The 17,983-nt window shown below is 52.7% G+C and overlaps 1 protein-coding gene across 2 annotated transcripts in view; it reads left to right on the top strand.

The window, feature by feature from the left end:
• ANTXRL (ANTXR like) overlaps window positions 1-17,266 on the top strand; it is a 37,136-nt gene extending 19,870 nt beyond the window's left edge. The window contains exons 10-18 of one of the 2 annotated variants that reach the window (XM_058696935.1): window positions 3,646-3,744; window positions 4,967-5,036; window positions 5,616-5,706; window positions 7,274-7,459; window positions 8,715-8,750; window positions 9,836-9,916; window positions 11,356-11,433; window positions 16,250-16,533; window positions 16,683-17,266. In XM_058696935.1, coding sequence (XP_058552918.1) covers window positions 3,646-3,744; window positions 4,967-5,036; window positions 5,616-5,706; window positions 7,274-7,459; window positions 8,715-8,750; window positions 9,836-9,916; window positions 11,356-11,433; window positions 16,250-16,504 — 896 coding nt within the window. In that variant the 3' untranslated portion in view covers window positions 16,505-16,533; window positions 16,683-17,266. Of the gene's footprint in view, window positions 1-3,645; window positions 3,745-4,966; window positions 5,037-5,615; window positions 5,707-7,273; window positions 7,460-8,714; window positions 8,751-9,835; window positions 9,917-11,355; window positions 11,434-16,249; window positions 16,566-16,682 lie in introns of those variants that run through there. The other variant, XM_058696934.1, reaches the window with a different exon arrangement.
• Window positions 17,267-17,983: the final 717 nt, after the last annotated feature.

Raw genomic sequence — 17,983 nt, 5'->3', positions numbered from 1 at the left:
TACAGACATCAGGCTATCTCACTTCTAAAGCCCATCATTCTGCATATCTTTATTTATAGAAATATTACTTAAGAGCTCTCCTTAAATTGCAGCAAACTTCAGCGTATTTTTTTGACAACTTCTGAAAAATGCACACTCCAGGAAGACAGAATTTACCATTGTCCCTGGAAAATCCCCTCAGATCACTTGCCAGACAATCCTTGTCCCCAACCCCTGAAGGCAATTCTTCTCAGTTTTTCCTCCATAGGCTGTTTGGTCCTGTAAAATCTCTTCTCAGTACACTCAGGTAGCATGAACATTGTATTTAAACATTCTGTTTGGCCAGGTACTCTTGGCACAGTGGTTTGGAGAATCATCACTCCTGTATGTTTGCTGGATATACTTCGATATTTGTGTCTGGGAGGACAGCTGGAGGTGGCACCTTCTCATTCTTTTTCCTGTGTGTGGCTGGCCCAGAGCGAGTGTCTACAGAGCCCAACAACCATGGCACATCAGTGGTGGCACATAGTTGGACACAGGGCAGAGGCGGGCTTTTCTCTGAGAGCTGGTGGACAGGTCCTGCAGGGTGGCCAGGAGACTCACTGTGTGCAGAAGGCAAAGAAGACTGTGGGGCAGTAAGACCCAGAAGGCAAAAGCAGTGCAAAGACACCATTGCCACCAGCTTGGATAGCTACTGTCCCTCTACAATGAGGTTCCCCTTTTTCTACTACTACTGCCTCCCAGAAATAGCTACCATATATAATTGATCATATAGATGCAAATGGCTATTTATATATGCTTTTCAAGGTATTTTTACATTAATGGGATCATGCAGTTCATAACATTTTCCAGCCATCTGCACATACTCCATTACACGGATGGGGGAAATTTCTTTCATTAGTCTCCCCTGGTCGATATTGTGGCTACAGCAGGCTGTGCACACCCTGAGGCTCACCTCTCTGTGGGCATGGGTCAGGATTCCCCGGATCAATTCCAGAAGTAGAATTGTGGTATTAAGAGGACACACAGCTTAAACGTTGGTCAGTAGAGTCGAATTTCTCCCAAAGAGCCTGTGCTGGGCAACAGATGGTGTTCCCAGAGCCCGACCCTCCCAGGGCAGGTCACTTCCACCCGGTGCCCTTGTCAGTCTCATGGTTGCTTGGTTGTCCTTCCTCACTGCTTGGCTTCCTCCTGACCTTGTCAGTGGGCTGCCTGCCTTCCCAGCTCCTCTCTCTGGAGCCCCAGGAGGCCTGATGTAGAGCTCTTCCTCCAGAAAGAAAGCTCTCATAAAGAAGGATCGGTCTCCCTGCCAGGGACTGGATGGTCTCTGTGCCACCCGAGAGCAGGTACACAGTGGGACTCTACCTAGGAGACATAGTTCCCTGCAAGCCAATGTTCATCCATCCTTGGCTTCATTCTCCTCCTGTGTGTGTTACTGTTGGAGGAATTGGGTGAGGGTTGTTGGAACCAAGGAGAAGCTACTAGACAAAGCAAAATCCTTTAACTCCACATCTCTTCTGCTCAAAAGTCTGACACCATCACCCTGCCTTCCACTTACCGAGACTTGCCAGAGTGACAAGACCCTCTAAAGGGGCAGTGCCTTGGGGACACAGAGGGTACTGCTGCGGAGGAGAAGTGGTGACTGAGCAGGGCCTGAAGGCTGCAGGGAGTGCACGGTGGGAAGGGGGTCACAGGCATATGGACAGCACGTGCTCTTCCCGAGAAGTGCATGCGCTGCGGGGCCATCCCTCTGAAGCAGCCTCATGATAGCTGCTCAGAACTAAGACAAGAGCAAAGGGGGCAGAAGTGGGCCCTGGAATGGGTACTTGAAGTCAGATCCTGGCCCTGTACCTGCCAGGGGTCTGAAGGAGGCCACCTGCCCTCTCTTAGCCTCAGGTTCCCTCTCTGTAAGCTTGGGTAGGAATGCCTAGCTCACGGGTATTAGAGGTTAAGGAAAGTGTAGATCAGCCCATAGTATATGCTCAGTTAGTGAGGAGTGTCATTTTGGATGAACACCGGTGTTACATGGCTTGGCCCGGCACAGATTTGCCCACTTCTGGTTCCTTCTGCCTGTGTGCTTGTGGCAGAAAGGCTCTACTCACTATTTTTGGCTCCTCTGGAGCCTGATCTGTCCACATGCAGCCAGCTGACTGTTCCCTTCTCTGCCTGTATCTAATTACAGTGTGGGCTGTCAATTTACAGTTCTGTCTTGCAAGGAAATGCTTCTTTGCAATAAAAAATCCTGGAATATAAATTGCAGATGACACTTCCTTGAGACTGAGAGCCAAAGCTCTGCTCAGGGTGGCCCTAGCTAGGCTGACGAAAGGGTGCACAGGAGATAAGCCCAACTGCTCCTTCCTGGCCAATCACAGAGCCCTGTGTCATGGTGGGAAGGGTCCTTATGAAGTGTCAGCCTTGAGCAGGCAGCCTGGCACAACTGAGTTCAAAGCAGCATTGTACTGTTGGTTACTGTGTGTGGGAGAGGACGTGTCACTTACAGACATCAAGCCTCCGCTGGGTGGACCACTGCCATCAGTGCCCTCGGGGGCCAGGCTGGTGCCGTGAGCAGGAGGCATGTGTCAGGCCAAGCCAAGGATGGTTGATTGCATGTGGGGTGTAGTGCAGTAAGGCAGGCACTGGCCACTGAGGAGCTCCCCTGATGTGAACAGGGCCCAGCCAATGGTTGACATGCAGAAATATGAACCCACCATTTCCAGGTGTTCCCATTTTTGAAGAATGCTAGTGATCTGGGTTATTAGGGAAAATGTGCAGGCTTTAAGTGTTGATACCCATTTTTGGAAGACACTTGAATGCCTAACAAACCACAACAGCAGCCAGCATTGAGCCACAGGCCCAGAATCTATTTTCTTCAAATCAGAGAATTTGCAAACACTGCCCTGATCAATGGGAGTTGCAGGGAGACCTGAAGCAGGAGAAATAAGGGCAGCCAGGTCCAAGGTTGTGCTATAATAAAGGTTGTGTAAATAAATAAATTGAGCTAGGGCAAACCAAGCTTCCAGAATTGGAATGACCCAGTCTGGGACAGGAGGCAGTGATGGAGGCTAATGACCTTGGGCTTGCAGTTAAAGACCCACATGTTATCCTGGCTAAATCCTTAGGGATCCAGTCTACCAGCTGTCTTCTCTATCAGAGAAGGTGTTTGCTTCAGGGGAGGCTCAGCAGCCTGGTGAAGGTCTAGGGTCTAGACCTGCACCTCACATATCAGTGTCTCCACACTCAAACAGGAAGTGCTTGCTGAACCCCAGGTGGGTTATGTGTAGTCCATGAAGCCTCAGGCAAAGGCAGGGGAAGAGCAATCATGTGAGACTTCCAGAACCACAGCTAAGACAGGACTTCTTCCATGGGGGATTCTTTGTGCAGGGTCCCAGAATCTTAGCATATACAGAGGATGAGGTTGGGTCCCTTTTTGGACTCCAAGTATCGGGGTGAAGATGAGAGGCCCCCCTACAGCCTAAATCTCCCCTGTTACTCAGAGTGGACCCTCCATTACACTGGGTGAGGATCTGGCCTCCAGAGGTCAGCCTTGTTTGTTTCAACATGTTTGCTTCCTGAGAATTCCATTTTGTGGGGGGACATGCCTTGTAAGACAGAGGGAAGGCAGCCCTCAGCCCCACCTTACACAGACCTTTGAATGTTGCTTTGCAGAAGACTATGAAATTATGATTTCTGGAAAAGGATTTAATAATGCAATAAACAAGGAGGAAGTTATTTGTAGATTCCGCTTCAGCGATGATAAATTCTTCGGTAAGTAACTCTCTTGGTGCCTCCAAGTGACAAACTCCCTACAACAGGCTGCCTTCCCCTCAGCCAGCCAAGTTTTCAGAGCCCTTGCTTACCATTCACTGTGGGTCCTGTGAGGATAGATCAAGTAAAAGGAGAGACCTGGCTGGGAAGCCAGAAGTGGGAAGCCTGGTGACCTATACCTCAAAGCTGGGAAGTCATCAACCACAAGAGCCTCTCCTAGCAGGGCTTTAACCCTTGCCAGGAATGGCTGTGGTGTGCTGGGTGTGCCCCAGAGCTGTACTCCCCCCTCCCTTGGCTCAGCTCTCACTGGCCTTGAGAGACAAGGACCCGAATCCGTTGAGTCTGCTGGCGAGAAACACAGGCAGCCCTGGGCCAGGCACACTGGGAGCTTCACAGGAGAATGTGTGCATCTGGGATTGAGACAGGATGCCAGCTTCCAAGCCCAGGCCCAGGAATCCTGGCACAGGCACACATTACTTGTCTGACCTTGACCAAATGAGGGTTCTATTCTCAGCTTCTTTTTCCTCTACTGCAAAATGAAGCCAATATGATAGTCGAGCTAAACCATATCACCTATGTAAGCCTATAATGTAAGGAAATACTCAGGCATCAGGTATTCCTCCATGATGGGTGAGTGGCCAGTAGAAGCACATAGATGTGCCCCCACACTGAGATGGGTGTGATCCTCCCCAGAGAGCAGGGTGGTACAGTAGGACTATCTCCCACTGAGCCCCCAGTGCATTCATTGGACCTGAGATTATGTGCAGTGATGTCTTACTGCAGGGCCATCTGGTAAACCCAGAGCTACCTCCAGACATCACAACATTACACGGTAAATGTTTCAGTCCCTTAAGGGAAATGGTGTCTCTTAGGAACAGGACAGGCCCCACATTCCTAAGCAGCTGTCCCTTCCCCTCTATTCGCTGTGCCTTCTGTTGTTTATTGTGGTCTCAAGAAGTGTCCCTCTCCACATTTATTTTCTTCTTTGTTATTTCATTGTCTCCCTCCCATCCCTCAATGTAGGGCCCTTGAGAGCAGGGACTCAACCTTTTCCATTCCAGCCAGGCATTGCACAGAGCCTGGTGCATGGCAGGGGCTCAGAGGAAGGCAGCAAAGAGAAGTTGGCATCTGCCAGTGTTAGTCTGCTTGCCAGGGGCCAGCTGAAGAGAGATGGATGGATGGACATGCTCCTTGACATTATTCTCTTGTGGTTTTCCCCTAGATAAAAAAGCCACCACTGTGGATGATAACACCATAACATGCTCAGGAGTAATGATACAAAAACCAGACCAGTAAGTGCCCAGGTCAAGGGCCACAGGTGCAGTTTTTGCCACTATGAGGTATATAGGATGTGGGATGTCACCTCTGCTGGGGCAGCACATGTGTATCTCCCAAAGTCTCAGGGCATACTCTTGTGCCCATACTCAGGGCACACTTCTCCTTGTTGGTGGTCACCTGAGATGCTCAGGGATATGCTATAGCCCAGTCTCTGCCAAGGAGGGAGACTACTGGAGATGATGTCCCCAGGGAAAGTCTTTGCTCCAGGTAGCCATCAGAGCTAAGCCAACATACTCTGCAAATTGAGAAAAGTCAGGATGGTGACACCCATCCACCCTCCTTGGAAACCTAGCCCATGGCCAGGAGGGCATCTGACCCCAGGCAGGACTCCTCATGCCTGGTCAATCTTCACTGCAGAGATTGATCTCAAGGGCTTGGTGTGAGCTCTCCTTACCCATGCCATGTGCTCACTGGTGGCCCCAATCCCTGATGATCAGTTACAATGAGAAGAAATGGGGGATGTGGTTTGATCCACATGCAAGAACTATGTCTGTTGGGGCTATTTCTGTCTATCCACAATTTCTATGCTGCAGGTTGGTCCATGTGGAAGTTAGCCTGAATAATGCCATCAGCTTCATCAGGAGCGATGCTAATATCACCAGCGACAACTGTATGAGTGCCAGGGTAAGGTGGCAGGTTCCCTCCTGGGGCTGTCCAGAGCACTTACACTTAAGGAGCACATGCCCTGGGAGGCAGGAGAAGGGACACAGTGCCAATGGCCCAAGAAAGTAGCTTGTGCAGACAGGGGGCTGGGATGACTTCTCAGAGCCAGCTTGGGGCCCTCAGCCTTTCATTGGCAAGCTGCCCGCACATGGGGTTTGTGAGGTGCCTGGGAGTGCTTCCACAAGAGCACCTGCCATGTAGCCTTCTGTCCAGGTCCTGCAGAACCTCTGCTCTCTCTCTCTGGGAACCAGGTGTCCCTGAAGGCAAAGGAAAGGGAACAGTTAGAGCTCTAAGCAGAGTCCAGAAATGGTGCTGGGGCTCTGCCACCCCGCCTTGCCCCTTGCCACCTCTGCTGGCCCAGGAATAGCAGTGGGGAGCTCGGGGTTCCATCCTGCATTCCAGCTGGGCAGGTGGGAGAGGCTGGGAGGCTAGTGTGTTAGGAGCCTGAGTCCAGAACCTCTGGGGCAGCGAGGTGCTCCAAACCCAGGCCCCAGACACAGGGGATCTGGAGAGCGGGACCCACTGTAGCCCTGTGCAGTCAGGGTGTTTCAGCAGTTGCTGACACAGCTGAACCCACACATACCCATCACTGCCCGCAAGCCCAAGCCCACTTGGGGAACACCCCTGTCATTTTGCAGAGGGCATCAGCCTCCCCTCTGCGTCTGCTGCTTTCTCGTGCTCCATCTCCGCTAACTCTCTGACCTCTGCTGGACCTTGCTCTCCGGCACTTGGTGGGAAGCTGCCAGGGCTGTGGGGAGGGCCTGGGACTCAGCTCAGGGACGGGCACGTGGGAAAGAGGGTGCTGCTCCCAGGTGCCCACTTCTCGGAGCTCCACGTCACCCGGGCACCTGGGGCGGGGCAGCATGACATGGGCGACAGAGCACGTTAGGCACAGGAAGAGGGCTGCCTGGGAGGAGCGATGCCCATGCCTGATTGCCACCAGCCTAGTGTCCAGTCCCAGCTGGGAGGGTTCCAGCAGCACAGACAGTCCTCTGAATGTGTGTTCGCTTGTGCCAGGACAGGCACTCACCGACCAGCAGACCACACTCAGCCATTTGTCCCTCAGGAGCCTAACTGACAGGCCTCCCTCAGCAGGCACATTTAGGAAAGAACTCAGGAGGAGGCTGAGTTCATGGGCCCCCACCCTGCTTCCCCATCCTGGGCACAGACTCTGTCCCCTGTAGCTCCCCTGCATCAGGGAAAGCCGAGCATTTGGTTTAGGGCAGGACTGCACCGCGTGCGGCTGAGGCGTGCAGTGAGGGCTGGCATGTCACACATGGGGATTCCGGTCCTTGTCAGGGCTCTGGGCCAGAGCCTCGGAACGAAGCCAGTGGTGGGCTCTGTGGCCCAGGGCTCCGCAGCGGCTCTTTGAGTGCAGTCTTGTCCTCCAGGCCTTCAGTGCTCCCTGGAGGTGGGGAAATCTGAGGTGAGTGGGAACACGCGATGTGCAGGTATAGTGTGCTGGGGGGAGGCACCCAGTGAGGACCATCCAGATCTCCCCTAGACTTTTGACGTGTGCTTTCTGCAGAATATGCCATCAGAAGGTGATGAACCACCCTCTGCAGCTCCTCCTTCTCCAGAAGTCATGACTCCCCCGGAAAACCTGGCATCATTTATGCCACCTATCCAACCTATCTACTTGGTTGTGCTCCTCGCAGCTGTGCTCACAGTCCTGTGTCTTTCCTGCTGCTTCTGGCTATGCTGTTGCAAAAAGGTAAGTGATATCTTGAACATAGTACCATTCCCCAGGCCCATGCCAACAACTTGAGGGATACAGCCCCTACCCCTGCCCCATGATCCTGCCTCTGGGCAGGTTCCCATAAACTCCCAGGCCATGAGATGAGTAAACAAAGGCACAGACTCTGTCTACCATTCCTGGGCAGAAACTCAGCCTGCATCTCAGGGACCCCCTGCTTCATGCTTGTTTCCAGAGGCATCCTATGAGCTGCCCTGTCCTCTGGGGATAAGCCACCCAGTACCCAGTGACAAGGGAGGCATCACAGCAGCCAGGCTTCTGGAGAACTCAGGGAGACCAAGCACCAGAAGAGGCCTCTGCTGCTGAGGGAAGAAAGTGGGTCACAGGAGGCATTGGGGGCCCCGAGGGACAATCCTGATGGTTGGGATGATTCCTAGACTCTGGGGCAGCTGAGCTTTGGAAACCAGATCTCTGCACACAGCCAGTGCGTCTTTCCTTCCTTCCTCAGTCATTACTAAGGGCCAGGACATGACGGGCCCCATACTTGGCACACAGGGATGGGAAAGGAGCTGCCACCATCTTGCACACAGGAGCTCACAGTCTGGTGTCTGCTCTGGTATTGGTACCTGGGGGTGGCGGGTAAAATGTCAGCCTCATAGGCTGTGGCATCAGGGCCCTAGCAAAGGAGAGACACTGGCCTCCGGGGAGGGAGAAGGGCAGACGTACTGGCTGCTGGGTTTGCAAGAATCCGGGACAGAGCTGGGTGAAGGAAGAGGAAACCACAGAGGTAGGAAAGGACAGAGCAAAGCAGCAAGACAGAAGCAGGCCGGATTGCTGTGGAGGGGGAGCTGTGAGGACAGAAAGCGGGAGTGGGGGCTGTCAGCACAGAGTGGGGACTAGGGAAGGCTGCGGGCTGTGGGAGGTGAGGGGAGAGGAGGAAGGGAATTGGATGTGTTCTCTTGTCTTCATGTCATGGAAGGGCTCCTAATGAAAACTACTGCGTGGACACCTCCGCCAGGGACCAGGCACCCTAGTCTGGCTGTCTCCCTGTCCACCGCCAGGGAGGTCTGATATCCCTTTGATAACCCAGGAGCCTGAGCCTTGGGATGCTGGAGCCGGTTGGCCACATCCCATAGACAGTGGGCTCGCAGACTGACACCCAAAGCCCGCGTTCTGTCCCACTGCTGCTGAGTAGGGTCCCCTTCTATCTGCATGGCTGAGCCAGTGCCCTCATGCTCCTCCAGCCTATGTTCATGTCTCTTTAACATTCTAGCCCTGCAAGGAGCCACCAGTGCAGAAGATAGTAATGGTAAGTCCTGATTTTTGTCCTCATGTCAGTGTGCCTGGTGCCCACGCTGACCTTCACACAAGGGGTCCTGCTGCCTGTGGGATATTTCTACCCCCTACCCCACCACCTCTCACCTACCTGGGCAGAGAGAGCTGGCCGAAAGAAGAGGGTGATGGAGGGGCAGGGAGGGCCCTCGGGAGGACTTAGGACTCAAAACACCTTTCCCGAGTGTGCAACTCAGCCTGATCAAGAGCTGTGCCACTCAGTTAGCAACTTGGGGTAGCCTATTTCAGCAACGGCTGTAGACCCAAAAATATTGGAACTTCTGCCAGTTCCCAAAGGACAGTTCATAGCTGTACCTTCACCCGGTCTCACGTGAGTTCTTGGAAAAAGAGCTTCAGGTCTCAGGACCAGGTCGCCTCCTTCAGGCTCTAATGAATATTGGGCTGAATTTCACTGATCTTTATCCTTGTCACCTGGCAGGCAAGAGGCTTGACCGGGCTGGTACTGTGGGGAGTGCAGAGCTGGGGAGGTTGGAAGGGGTCTTCCCTGGCATGGAGTGTGAGTAAGGCCCATGCCGGGTTAGCACAGAGAGCAGGGATCTGGGGAGCGGGTATGGCTCACTCAGTGGCAGGGACACAGTGTCCAAACAGGGAGACCTGAGCCTGAGAGCTGGTAGGAAACAGCCCTCAGTGTCTGGGGCTGTACAGTAGCAGGTTACATTGTCACCTGAGGAGACTGGATGTGCCAGGGTCAGGTGAATGCAGCCCTGTCCTCCACCAATTCTTTACCCTGATGGCCCTCCTATCCACTGATAGCCACAGGACCAGACTTCTCCACCAAGGGCGGCACCAGGGCACAGAGGGACAGGACAGAGTTTGTTGGCCTTTTGGGGAAAAGCCATATCTGCAAACCAAAGGAGTTTGCTTGTTTTCACAAGGAGGACACTGTCACAGTACAGAGTGCTCCTCATTTGTCCTTGGTATCTCCAAATTCCCCTTGTCGAGTGGCCAGTGCTTGACAGCTGCTGGGGCAACAGACAGATGTCATGTGTCTGCACCCGGGAGCTGTCAGACCAGGAAGCAAACTGTACTTTCTCTTCCTAGGCACCCGTGAGGGAATGTATACAGCCCCGCCCAGTGGTGGTCCCTTGTAGGTGCCGAGGAGGTGGGATAAGACGGATAGAGGTGAGAAGGGCCTTTAGGTGGGGCTGAGGGACAAGGGAGGGCAGCCAGTCCATGGCCCTACATGAACCGTGGCTTGGGTGGAGATGAGCTTTGTGGGCACTACATCGGTCACTGGGCACAGGAAAAACTGCAGAAGCCATCCCGATCCTGGGCCCCAGGAGAGGGCAAGACTGTGAGGGCTCTTGCCATCACCAACACCACTTGGAGCCCAGCACCAGGCTTGGAAGGGGCCCAGGTTTGCAGATGTTGGTGGCTGGCCACAGCCCGCCAGTCCCAGGCTGTCTGAGGTTTTCAGCGGCTCCAACAATGGCTTCCATTTTCCTGGCCAGCAGGCAGAGGGGTAAAACACAAGCTCAATCACAAACAGTCTCCCACAGGTCAGAAAAAGAATCCTTTAAGGAAAATTCTGAGCAAAGTTTGTTCCATGAGTCAGCTCAGCAAACTGAGGGACTAAGCTAACTACGTTGTCCTTGGACACACTGACATGGGGACAAGGGCCTCAAGGAGGAGGAGGCTGTGAGGAAACATCCTCACAGGAAGTGCTAGGGCCACACCCTGGGTGGGAGCTCCCAGCCCTGCAGGGGGGCATGAAGACAGGGTGGGGAAGCCCCAGGTGGCCCTGGTTGAGGAAGGAAGAACCCCATAATCTTCCTTCGTGAGCTTTGGCCTCCTCCTGGTCCTGCATCTGAGGTGATGCACCAGTTGGAACCACTGTACCAGGGCCCGGGCACATTAGTCCTAGTCCGGCTGTCTCCCTGTTGACCCCTCAAGGAACCTCAGATGGCAGCTGGAAAGCCTGTGGACATTCAGCCTGGGGGCTCAAAGAAGCCAAACCGCCTCCAGACAGGGCAAAGGTCATGGCCTGGGGCTTGTTCCTGCTCACAAGGCACAGCCCCACCTGCTCCCTCAGTAGGTCCCAGAGAGGCCTGAACTGCAGGTCCTAAAGTCGGGAGGCCACCTGCCCCTGGGTCCAGGGCCTCTCACTGGTGTCCTCCCCTCCTCTCTCCGGAGCAACCCCAGAATCAGCCCTCGTCCCCACCTGCTCCTGGTGTGCCCCAGTGCAGGCCCTTGTCCCCTTCTCCCAGCTCCTGCCCAGCTCCCTGATGCCCACATCACGTTCCCCTGCAAGACCTCTCCTTGTGACCCTGCATGTCCCCCATCTTGGACCCTTCCTCTGAAAGTAACCCCTGCCTTCTCCTCCTACACCCGAAATACAGACTCATTTCGGGTTCCAAAACAATCTGTGACCTACAGTGACACTGCCTGCCCTGAAACACACAAGGCCACCAGGCCCCTGCCCCAGGCGGAGACTACAGGGCGGCCTCGGTGTGTTCCTGGGGACAGAGCCCTCTGGAGCCATCTCAGGCAGAGGGGCCTCTACCCCTCTGGAGGTGACGGCCAGGCCCTGGAGCTTCCTCACAGCCACATCTGCTTTTCAGGGCAAACTGGACACCTTGTGTGACTTTGTGCAAAGCTGCAACCAGATCCCATTGATGTGGTGTCAGCCCAGGAACGCGGTAAGCAGGGGCACAGGGATGTTCCCTGGGCAGGCGCCCTTTTCTCTTTGCCCTTGGCAGCTGAGCTCAGGGACTATGGGTCAGAGAGCCCTGTCCAGGCATCGTCCGGGAGGATGCCCCAGACGAGGAGACGCGGTGCTCATGAGCCTCCCGTGTGGATTCTGGGTGGGGCGCCTGCATTTCCTTGCTGGTCCCCATCAGAAGGACAAGAAGCTTTCTTGGGGAGAGTGTTACCCAGTGCCTCCAAACTTAAGTGAAAGAGGCTGGAGAAGGAGGCAGGCCAGCAAGTTCTCCTGACCCCCAGCCATCATCCCTCCCCACCGAGCTCCCCAACCTGTGTCTGCTGGATCCACACCCTCATCCTCTGAGACTCTCCTGGGCGGCTCCCTCATGTGCCAGGAATGCTGGAGGGCATGGTGACACCCCCATGTTGTTGACCAACATTGCGTGCTTTTGCCAGCTAGTAGAGTCCCTCCACGTGCCACTGCCTGTGACAACGGGGAGAAGCCTGCATGTTACAGGTGTTCCCCTTGGAATTTAATGGTTGTGACAGCTAATTGTTAGAGTTCCTCCTATGCCAGCTGCCAGTCTAAGAACTTTCCATAATTTCACATTCAATCCTGCCAGTAACTGTACGTGCAGGTATTACTAATATGCCAGTTTTACCAAGGAGGGACCAAGGCACAGAGAAATCAAGCAACTTGCCCCAGGTCACAGAACCTGGGAGTGGCAGAGCTGGACTTGAACCCAGGGCCTGCCACCACCCTTCTCACTGCCCTGCCCCCATCAGGTCAGCACTCATGAAACCATAATGGTTTCCCCAAAACCAATGCAGGGCTCAGAATTAGGGCCCATGAAGAGCATGCTCCTGGCTTGCCTGGGAATCATGTGCCTAAGCTTCCCCATGATCAGAACCTCAGACTGGGCCAGGTGCCTGGAGGACGTGGTGTCCCCAGTATCTATAGTGAGGGCTGCATTAGTCATTTTCTTAGTTCAGGCAAGCATGACTGTCCCTGGTGGTCAGGTGAGCATTAGGAGTCCTGGGCACGCCTGGGAGTGGGGACCCTGCTGAGGAGACACATGGATGTGTGCTGACACCCAGCAGGGCCATGTCTGCTGTCAGAGGTTTCAAGGCTCCTCAGGAGACCACTGGGCTCCTGGCTCTGGGTCTGAACAGAACTCGCGTTCCCAGCCATGTTTGCACAGACGCCCATTCTGTATCTGGATCTCCTGGAGCCTCTTCCAGGGCCACAGCCCCATTATGGTCGCTAGCACCACACCGGCCTTGTGCCCTGAACCCATCCAGCCACGTCCACTCCGGGCAGAGGGACAGAGCAAGACATGGAGGGAGGCCCAAGACCAGAGGGAGGACAAGGGAGAGATACCAGAAAGGGCCATCCTACCCCATCAAGAGGAGGGCAGGGGCACTGGGCACCCTCTGATATGGTCCCTTTCCCAAGACCCTACTGGGAGTGTCATGGATTGTGGGGCACTTGCAGCTGCCCAGCGCTCTGCCAGGCCCCTACCATGCCAGCTCTGGAGTCAGCCCAGTATTCTTTCCAGCTGGGAATGACAGTGACCCTGTTTGTTTGCTGATGGGAAAACAGTCCTGAGAGGCCAGCAAAGTCACAGAGGCCACCCAGAGAGCAAGTGGCAACACCCAGGGCCATCTAAAGTAACCCCCCTTCATCCTGAGCAGAGCTGGGAGCCCATAAGTAGGCCCTTTGGGTGTGGGCTCCCTTCCCACTCCTGGGTCCCTCCCATGTGACTTTGTCCCTCTGACCATCCTCCTGGAGACCCGAGTGTGGCTGTTTTCTTCAAGACCGTCTCTCCCTATGCACATATACAGAATGACCCAACAAGACTCAGTCTACTTTCTTAATCTTGAGTCAAACCCTGGCTTCCATCCGAGGTCCTGATTCTCTTCCTTTGTTGCTTTATGCCAGGGAAGCCCTTTAGCTCACCGACTGGACCACTGCCAGGTCCGCCAGGAAATCGGGCCAACAGTGGCCAACGTTACCCTCCCCAACTGCACGTGATGCACGGTCACAGAGCTGTGTCCCAGTGCACATACCCTGTGTGTCCCCCACACAACGCCCTGTGCACAGCGTCTCCTTTCCTCCTCACAGCCACCCCGCAGGGACCACAACTGCCAGTGACACAGAGCTTCCCGAGGCCAGACACTGTTCTAAGTGTTTAATACAACTAACTCTTTCATCCCCCCACAATTCCATGGGGAGAAAGCCGAGGCCCCGCACAGTGAAGTCTCCTGCCCAGAAGCCCTAGGGCCCGCATCAGGAGCTGACGCCTCACTGCCAGCCTGGCTCCTTCTCTTCTAGCAAGGTGGTCACTTCTCTGCATGTCACAGCTGTGGAAACTGAGTGCCTAAATTTTAGTCATGGACTCAATGTGACGGGGCTGTGGAGAGGTGCGGCAGGGCAGGTGATGACCCCCGGAAGGTTCACGTACAAGTCTAGGCTCCAACACCCATATCCTGCTGCCAGGGTCATAGGGAAATATCTGGACTCTGTCCACAGAGTACACAGAGTCCATCTGTCCACAGCACCGTGTGTTATATATGCAAACAATTGTGAATGTCACTGTTATTTTGATAGTATGCTGATAACAGACCTCCTTCTAAATATGAGCTCATGTATGTTTGCTGGGAAAGTATTCTTCCATGGAACAATTAGAACCTGGGTACAGATCGGCCTTATGATGTATTCATGCCAAGGAGCTCCTGAGTCCTCTGTCCTTGCCCATGGCACGGAGGGAGCTCCGTCAGGGAGGGGGGTGTGACAAAGCTGGGACGTAGTTTCCCCTCTCCAGGAAGACTGAACTTGATAGCTGTCTGTCAAGCCAGTGAACTTTGAGAAGATCTCAGATCATAACCTTGGGATTGTGATGCAGCTGGCTCTCCTGTGCTCTGCAACCCTCTCCTTCCCCTGACCCAAAACTCAAAGATACACACACGCTCACACACACACACACACACACACAGGCAACCCAAGCATGTGCACGGACATGCTGACACATGCACACATTCCCCATGAAGTAGCAGGAAACGAGGTAATGGAGCCCATGCCCCAAAGCATGGAGATTCGGGCTAGCAGTGACCCATTTGCCAGTGGATCCAAGATTAATCCCTTCACTGTGCAGCACTGAACTGATGTAAATAGTAATTGGTCACTGCCTTAGGTCATCAAATGGTAGGAAGGCAGAGAGGAAGGAGACTCGCCTCCACCCCCAGACCCTTCCACTCAGCCCATGACACTTGCAACACAGTCTCAGGGTCTCTCTGGCCCTCCTCGTTCCCCCTGCCACATGGGGCCCCTCTTTTCTCCCAGCAGTCCATGGGAAGATGCAGCCTGCAGCTCCCGGAGATGGACTCAGGCGTGGGAGACAGGACGGGCCTCAGCACAGGTGCCCCACAGTCATCCCTTGATGAAATCAGAGAGATCCCACAGCGGTTGCTAGGTCTAGATAATCTGTTTATGCTCAGGAGTAAATAAGCAGAAATAAAGGAGCCTGAAATAAAGATAAAGATTCCGATCTGTTCTCAGTAGCAGCAAACCCATGCACACGTGTAACACAAGTGTATTGACTTATAATGAAACCACAAACCTTCACTCACTGCTATAACAGAAGATTTGAATATGTGAAAACCTAGACCACATCGTCAGCTTTTCCCAGAGGAATCATGCGCTTAGCTCTGCTTTAGTGTAATTGTAATGAACATGCTTAGGGAATTTGATCAAACTGATTTAAGGATGAATTGAAAAAAATTATAGTTGAGTATAGTTTGGGAGTTTTTGATGTGATCCTGGGGCAGGGATGGTGAACGTCCTGCCAGATGACTGAGACTCTGCCCATGGGCCCAAAACAGTCTATGGTATTAAGAGACCCAGCTGCAGTGCTCTGGGCTATGGACCAGAGGGTCCCCTATTCGGCCCTGGAATGTGGTTGTGCAAAGGCGGCATTAGAGAATGGGATTGGGAAATAAACAACTTTTGTTTCCTCGTGCATGTCTGTATTGTCTGGGCTCTCTACAATATCTCTGTTATGATCAAGAGAAGCAGAAATGTTTATCTGTAAAAGGTAATAATATTAACTTGATAAAGCCTAAGGTGATATTACATAGAAAGTTGCCTAGAAAGTGACATTTTACAAAGTATGTCAGTCTTGCTGTCCTGCTAGGGAAAGTCACAGCGAGGAATCCCTACCCATCTCTGGGCTTGGCTCCACTCTGCACACAGGCATGCGGGTCCCCAAGGGTGTGTGTCTTTCTTGAACTTTTCATTGGATCAATATCCTTGTGGATATGGGAAAGGACAAGGTCTGCCTCTAGGTGTTCCAGATTCATTAATAACATACTTATAAATTCAAGGGGTTTTAGGTGTGTTGTTTTTCTAATGTGGCTACTGTTAGGAGGGAAAACCAAGATTATTCGAAAGGGTTAGTAAGGATTTTTAACAGTAGGGTGATGACAATGAAAGTCTCAGTAAAAGAAAGCAGTGGTCAGTACCCTTTGTCACTCTCAGGCACTCAAGCATAACACTATGAGGGAATGATGGGTTCACAGAAGCCCAAAGTTTGCCCACTACATGGAGCACCTGTGGGGACTGGTGGGACCCTCTGGGGACCGACAGGCCCAGACAGACTCAGCAGGGGATCACTGGGGATCTGGGCAGTAGGAAGAGCACAGGTGTGGTTAGAGAAGGAGCTCGACAGGCCCCAGCAGCCAGAGAAACCACAGCTTTCTGGACCCAATTCCACTGGTTTCTCAGTGACCTTCTCTCTCTTCTCTTCCCTACAGAGGAGGTGCCTCAACTTTGCCCGATTGAGGCCCCCCTGCATGAAGTATCCCTGTACCCCAAAGATCTGCCTTCTACCCTGCACCCCAAAGATCTGCTTTCCACCCAGCCAGGAGTGCTTCCCCATCAGCAACTGCTACTCATGCTGCCAATGCCCATCACGCAAGTGTTCCTGGCTTCCCTCCAGGATGCTGCCACTGATGGCCCCCTCTTCCCGGGCACTCTGTGGAACCACTCTGTCACTCCCACCCCCATAGCCCAGCCTCCATCACACCAAAACCCCAAGGTTATTAAGAGCCCTTTGTGCACTGAATTAGACATATGTTTTGAGTCTTGGTTTACAGTCAAAGGGAGTTGGAATTAGTTGCTGATCAGCAAGAGAATTTGGTGGGCTTTGCTCCACTGTATGAGACGATCTGTACTGCTTCCTTCCAGGACAAAGCACCCTGGTGTCCTGTGGATGCAGACATGGATGTGCCCCAGTCCCCACGGCCCACTCTTCATCTGTCACCAAGGGCTGGGACACCTGGGATTTTAGCCAAATTCCGCTCTTTGAAAAAAGCCCAACATGTCTTTGAAATAAGAATCCAATCCTGTGTCTCCTTCCCTAATTTTGTGTAGAGAGAAAGACTTGAGTTTCTCACCCTCCTTCACTCCACATTCTTGGTTTTCATTTTTTTCACTACCCACACTCTGAATGTGTCCTAGAAAGAGACAAGCCTCGCCCAAGGTCACCAGCTGCCAGGGTAACTTCTCTTTCCAGATACCCCAAACCGTCCTCAGGCCCAGAAGAATTTTAGAGAATCCTCTCCATTTCCCTAGGGAATGTAAACCTCCCCTATTTGTCATTTGCCATTTGCAAGACCACAACCAGTTATCTCTAACCCACGTCGATAGTAAATTAAAGTACTCTGCACCCTCAGCCTCATGTCCTTGAATGTCATAATTATGCGTTTCAGTAGAATTTCTGTAAGACAAGTACAGGTAAAAAAAATACATCAGGTTTGGGTTCTTAGTCTGTATTGATTAAAATGGCTGCATAGCAGTGCCCATAATTAAAAGAAAGAAAGAAAGAGAAAGAAAGAAAAGAAAGAAAGAGAAAGAAAGAAAGAAAGAGAAAGAAAGAAAAGAAAGAAAGAGAAAGAAAGAAAGGAAAGAAAGAAAGAAAGAAAGAAAGAAAGAAAAAAGAAAGAAAGAAAGAAAGAAAGAAAGAAAGAAAGAAAGAAAGAAAGAAAGAAAGAAAGAAAGAAAGAAAGAAAGAAAGAAAAAGAAAAGGTTTTCCTGGGGACGCCTGGGTGACTCAGTTGGTTAAGTAACCAACTTCGGCTCGGGTCATGATCTCGCAGTTTGTGAGTTCAAGCCCCGCGTTGGGCTCTGTGCTGACAGCTCAGAGCCTGGAGCCTGCTTCAGATTCTGTGTTTCCCCCTCTCTTTACCCCTCCCCTGCTCACGCTCTGTGTCTCTCTGTCTCTCAATAATAAACGTTAAAATAAATAAATAAATAAATAAATAAATAAATAAATAAATAACGGTTTTCCTGGAATGGCTATGGATGTGGAAAGTGTTTGCAGGGTAACTCTCCAAAGCCTTTTTACCTGGAGTTGCTTTTTCTTGTGGACCCTCCCCCACTTGTCTGCCCTGTCCCAGCCTGGGCCGCAGATCAGTGTCCTGCCAGGACAGGAACGGTGACAGAGAACATGTCCACCCGCATGGTGGGCCTTTTCCACCTCTGCCAGT

This window comes from Neofelis nebulosa, chromosome 13 (assembly GCF_028018385.1).
Source record: "Neofelis nebulosa isolate mNeoNeb1 chromosome 13, mNeoNeb1.pri, whole genome shotgun sequence".
NCBI classification, from domain to species: Eukaryota; Metazoa; Chordata; class Mammalia; order Carnivora; family Felidae; genus Neofelis; species Neofelis nebulosa.
This window is presented reverse-complemented; position numbering and strand designations above follow the sequence as displayed.